The 5,846-nt window shown below is 46.4% G+C and overlaps 1 protein-coding gene across 1 annotated transcript; it reads left to right on the top strand.

Moving 5' to 3' along the window:
- Window positions 1-3,100: 3,100 nt before the first annotated feature.
- On the top strand, window positions 3,101-5,360 carry AMER2 (APC membrane recruitment protein 2). The gene is made up of 2 exons (XM_063304461.1): window positions 3,101-4,134; window positions 4,309-5,360. Exons 1-2 carry the CDS (start codon window positions 3,291-3,293, stop codon window positions 5,187-5,189), a joined length of 1,725 nt encoding a protein of 574 aa, XP_063160531.1. The 5' UTR covers window positions 3,101-3,290; the 3' UTR covers window positions 5,190-5,360.
- Window positions 5,361-5,846: the final 486 nt, after the last annotated feature.

Raw genomic sequence — 5,846 nt, forward strand, 5'->3', positions numbered from 1 at the left:
CATAGTGCTCCTTAGCTAATAGCATGGAGTGAGACTTCAATTCTCAAAGCACTCTGCTATGTCAACAAAACAATCTGTGTTATAAGATCTTATGACTACTCACATAGACAGGATATATTCCATTAATAACCCTTTACCATGTACACTTACTGCAAATATTTGTCCATCTGAATGAGTATTCTCCCTACTCTGACTAGAACAGCAATTCAGCATATCAGGCAGAGGGTTTTTTTTTTCCATTTCCTGCTATCTGACCCTTTTTACAGGAAATATTAGGGATCTAATCTGGGACCTTGTACATACTGCTATACTACTAAGCTATGATCCTTTTTCCAATCATACAATTTTCTTTACATAAAATGTTTTTTAAAAATCTAATTGCCATGGTAGCATTCCTTCTGTTATGGCACCCACTCTCTGAAACACTTTGTTTGTAGAAATTAGATAACTACCTTCTTCCCCATGTTAAAAAAAATACCAAAACCTTCCTTATTAGGGATATATAAAACATTCCATGCATAAACTGCTCTATGCCACAGCTGGTTTTTGGGTGGTCCAGGTCGAAACCAAAACACGTGCTTTGGGTGTTGATCTGTCTACAGAATGAAACAAAACTCTTTGACACGGGAATGGCTGCTGAGAGGAAGCAGGGGAGAAAGAAGATACTAGGAAGATGGAAAAAGAGTACCAGCACATAGGGCATGCATGGGGCAAGGAGAGAGGGGGAGGCATGCCCTACTTGCCCCATAAAATGATTCTAGCATCCCTCCAGATTTTGTTTTGGCCCAAACAAGCAAAATGTTCCAACATTTGTTTCTGGCAAACCATGGTGAACCAAAACAGCTCAGCAAAACTTCTGAAATGTCATGGTTTGTCTGGGGTTCAAATCCAGTCAGATTTTCTGCTTCAAACATACTCCTCCTCCATTTTCTAAATAGTTTTATTGGAACAAATGAACATTAAGTAGCCCTGTGAGTGAATCGGGCCACAAGCTCTCACACATGGAAACTACATTAGATGACCCTAGTTGAATTTAAGATTTATGGCTTGCAATTTTGAAGAAGCACTGTTTTCAAAACTAGCATTAATTGCCTAGTCCCCTTTTAAACCACCATGTTGGCTGGGGAATTCTGGGAGTTGAAGACCACACAACTCAAAGTTGCCAAGTTTGAAAAGCACTGATCTAAATTGATGGGCAGCCAGTATGGTGTGCTGATAAAGGCATTGGACTAGGACAGGAGAAACCAAATCAAGTTTAGTCTTAGGCATAGAAGTTCATTTGATTAAAACTCATTGAATTTTCTTGCTCTTTTTTCTCTTATTGCACAGTGTAATTGCATTATATGTCTACCAGCATTCAGCTTCTAAAAGAAATACAGTTTTGCTGTGCATGTTGTATTTGATTTGCTTATGTAACATGTTTGCTTTACCTTGCTAAGCAAAGTGTTTGGAAGAAGCAGCATAAAACATATAAGAAAAATACTGGAAAAGTTATACTGTTGTATATTTCTCTATCCTTTATTATTGTTATATTCCTCATACATTTGCTAAACAATGTGTTTGTTCAGATAATCAAGAGGCAAAACCACTATTCTGCATACTTCCTATGCCCAAGAAATTAGTGCAAATGCATGTTATCAGTTAAAAGTGGTGAACCTATTAAGCATCCAATTGTTTTTTTCATCAAAAGCAAATAATTACCAGCTTTGACACAACATACCCAGGCATTATTATATGATGTTATTTTAACTTTTTTATTAATAAAATATTCAGCTAGAAAGCAATCTTTGTGTATGCATCTGCACATGTAAAATACATTCATAATTGCCCTAAGCAGTAAAATTCATTTATTAAATATGTTATGATAGACATATAACAGCACATACAATAATTTAACTTATCTGAACTTGCATTTTTGGAGTTGGGTAGGTAGCACCATGGTGAAAAATCTAATCTCAGATCTCAAAATCCTCTCTGAAAGTTACATGGATAAAATATTTGCAGGAAACCAGACTCACCCATGACAACAGCCTGTGGGTGCAAAACATACCTGGTCCTTAAGGATTTGGGGGCAATGAGAAGTCACACTTGACACATGGGAGATGTTGATTGGATCTCCTGAGATTTTTGTTTTAATCTTAAAAGCACCAAGAGAGGGAAGCTATCTCAATTTAATCCAGCAAATGATGCTGGGGATGGGCATATTCAACCCTTCTTTCTTTTACACACTGTAGTTCTGATACAAAAAACATCACCCACCTGCAGTTAGTTCTTGAAAAAAAAAAAAGGACTGAGTCAACCCCCCTTTCTTTTTTACATTTTGCATCAACCTGATGCAATCAACTTATCATTTTTGCTAAGTAAACCTATTTTAACCAATCCAGAACCTCTGATTAATTGCCTATACATTTATGAAATGCTTTTGGGGATTTAGAGCTGTATTTTGAGGTAAAGTGTTTTTCTTTCAAGGAACAGCACCAGACTCTGTCCAAGCTACATAGCTTATCTGCTGTCCAGCTTAGGCCATGGTGAGTTTTCAACACCTGCATTTTTATTGCAACCTCTGCTCCATTTGATCTGAATGGATGCTCAGCTTCAAGGGTAGAATGGACGGATTAGAATTTCAGCTTTTTTCCAAATGTCGCTGCACTTTGGGGGGGATTCGAATCAGAGGTTGAACAGAGTAGTCTAGCTACCTTCGTTTATATCGGTTCCCCCCCTCCAAAGGTAGAAAATTGTGTCCTTAGCAATCAAGAGTCCTGGACAGAAGGGTTCCCAGGGGTCCCCATGGGGACACAGGCGACTGAAAAGGCGGGGCCGTGTTTCCTGGCTCCGCAGGGTGTAAGCAAGAGCTTCGTGCGCTCCAAATCACCCGCCCCCAGCCCGCGTCCCTCCACGCAGACCTCGAGGCTGAGCGAATGAGCAGCCGCAGTCCCGGCCGCCGCAAGTGGATTAAGTGAAGGCAGCCCTCCCCCTCCCCATTCGGGCGAAGAAAGGGAAGGAAGCCGCCCCTCTTCCCCCGGCACCTCTCGCGGCTCGGACGGGGGCCGCCGTAGCTCAGGTTGGCCGCCATGGACAGCGGGGCCTGGCGCAGGCCCAGGCCCGGCGCGGAGGCAAGCTGCTCAGCCCTGCCTGGGTTGCCATGGTGACGGGCAGCAGGCAGCGCGGCAGCGGCGCGGCGGCGGCGTCGAGGCTGTCAGTGAGAGCCAGCCGAGCGAGCGAGCGGCGGAAATCAGGCGCAGGCGTCCGTGGGGGCTGCAGGAGGGGAAGGCTGCGCCGCCGCGGCCGCCATGGACGCGCACTGCGATGGTGGCGAACCCACCGCTCTGGGCGAGCAGCCGCCGCCGCCCTCGGGCAAGCTGAACAAAACCGCCTTCAAATTGTTTAAGCGGAGGAAATCCGGGGGCGCCATGCCAAGCATCTTCGGCGTGAGGAGCGGCGGTAAAACCAAAAGCGGCGAAGGCGGCGGCGGCGGCGGGCAGGGAGCGGGTATGGTGAGGAGCAAGACCCACGACGGCCTGGCCGAGGTGCTCGAGTTGGAGAGCGGCAGGAACGAGGGGCCGGGGGCCGGCGGAGGCGGCCAGGTCGCGGGCGGTGCCGCCGCCGCCAAGGAAGCCGCCTCTTCCTGCTCGTCCTCGGCGGCGGTGGGCAAGTCTCACAGCTTCTTCTCGCTGTTGCGGAAAAACGGCCGCTCCGACGAAGGCGGCAAAGGCGAGAGACCCAAAGGGCGTGGGGGCCTAAAAGGGCTCTTCAGCAGCATGCGGTGGCCCCGCCGAGAGAAGCCCGGCGGCGGGCCGAAGGATGAAGACGCCGGCGAGGGCTCCGAGGGGCAGGCCAGTCCCAGCATCCTCAATACAGGCTCTCTCACCGCCAGCTTGGAGTGCATCAAAGAGGAGGCAGCGCTGGGAGTGCCCACTGACACCTACCGGAGCCCCCCAGTGCCCAGGGGTGCAGAGCAGCCGATAGAGCCCCCCGCCACTGAGGTGATGCCCACCCCGGACCTGGCACCACAACCTGCCCCATGTGGCCCCAGAAGAGAGGAGCCTCCCAGGATTCTGCCCCAGGAGAAAGAGGTCCAGCCTGAACACCCTGGTAGTGATGGCCAAGAGATCAAGGAGGATTCGGCTAAAACAGGTGACCTCCCCGTCAAGCCTTCCCCCCCTGTTGAACCCAAGTATGAAAGCGGCCAAGAGACGGCAGCAGCCCCTGACCCTTCCTCTCTTGATCCACCCTCTGAGCCATCCATTGACCGTATTTGTTTGATGTTTGCTGACGTGACTTCACTGAAAAGCTTTGACTCTCTTACAGGCTGTGGGGACATTATTGCTGACCAGGAGGATGACGTGGGCAGCGGCGTTGGCAGTGGTGGAGGTGGAGGTGAGAGGAGTGCCCCTGGGATTGGCAAAGTAGGGGCCTCCAAGAAGCCTACCAGCGTGGTGACTTACCAGGGAGGAGGAGAGGAGATGGCCAGCCCTGAACAGGTGGGAGACACTTGTACTCCGGAGTTCTGGGATTTATTGTCACATACTGAGGAGAAGTCACAGGGGACATCAGGAAGGAAAGAATCACCTGAAACGTCCAAAGGTGATAAGACTGTTAGGAGAGTTCAGGAGGTGTCAGCAAATGGGAAGCACATTGGTCTTAGCCAGATTCCAGTTCACCACCACAAAGAAGACCAGAAAAATAGAGAAAAGGAGCAGCAGGAAGCCATTCCCAGCAGTGATGAGGGCTATTGGGATTCTACTACACCTGGACCTGAAGAAGACAATACTAATAGTATTCAGAAAGAGGTGATTCCCAGGGACAGCTACAGTGGGGATGCGCTCTATGATCTGTATACTGATCCAGATGAAAACACAGCAACTGTGACTTCTGCAGAAAATATCACCACAGTGACTTGTTGCAAGCCATTATCTCCAATAACAACTACTTGTCCAGTCAAAACCCATACAACTTCACTCAAGGATTCCAAGATACCCATCAGTATCAAGCATTTTACATCGCCACATGGTAGCCATGGCCAGGAGTCCAGTAATAGCCATCACATTGTACACCATCAGCCTACCAAAAGTGAGATCCCTAGAACAAAAATCCCTGTTTCAAAAGTGCTTGTACACCGAGCCAGTTACCGAAGCTTAACAGGGACAACAGGTAAAGCAGCCACATATCATGAAAGTGCCAAAAAATAAAAGGAAATAATAATGGGCGTCCCGGTCTTTTCAGGAACCCACTAATAAGCAGCTTGGCCTTGACCTCATCTAAAGGAAGACACTTCCATGTGCCCCTTCTCTGAATGATGAATGCAAGGGACAAATGCTTCTCAATTCCATCTTGAAATACAATGTGTGTGTATGTGTGCGTGTGTGAGATTATATATATATATATATATATATATATATATATATATATATATATATATATACTTTTTGAGCACTTTTTTAACATTTGTATCTGTTTTTCCTGACTCACTAAACTACTTTGGAGGCCACTTTTCCATGCCTTTTGTGCAAGCAGAAATTTGATTAGGAATAGAATTAATAATGCAAACTTGTGCTACAAATCCTTCAAAGAGGACAGAGCTATGGGACAGAGGGGACCAAAAGAAGTTATTCAGTATATATGAGTTTTTTTTTCTTTTAAAGTTTTTTGGCTTATATTGAAAATGCTTGCTCCAATGCTGTGAGAAGGTGTCAAAAATAATAAAAATAATAGTAACAGCAACAGCAGTAAAACTTCAGGTATTTAATTTGAGATATAGAGAGCGCTGTCTACTGTAGTAGATTCAGTTCATTAAAGGTAGCTGCTTACCAAGTCAGGTGGATTTCTATAATAGGAAGAGATATTTT

Source organism: Candoia aspera, chromosome 5 (genome assembly GCF_035149785.1).
Source record: "Candoia aspera isolate rCanAsp1 chromosome 5, rCanAsp1.hap2, whole genome shotgun sequence".
Taxonomy (NCBI): domain Eukaryota; kingdom Metazoa; phylum Chordata; class Lepidosauria; order Squamata; family Boidae; genus Candoia; species Candoia aspera.

Excerpts from the sequence above, each read along its gene's own strand:
- AMER2 (XM_063304461.1), top strand. The coding sequence starts at position 3,291 with ATGGACGCGCACTGCGATGGTGGCGAACCCACCGCTCTGGGCGAGCAG. Across the intron at positions 4,135-4,308 it reads GGAGGATTCGGCTAAAACAG|GCTGTGGGGACATTATTGCT; the intron begins GTGACCTCCCCG and ends ACTCTCTTACAG.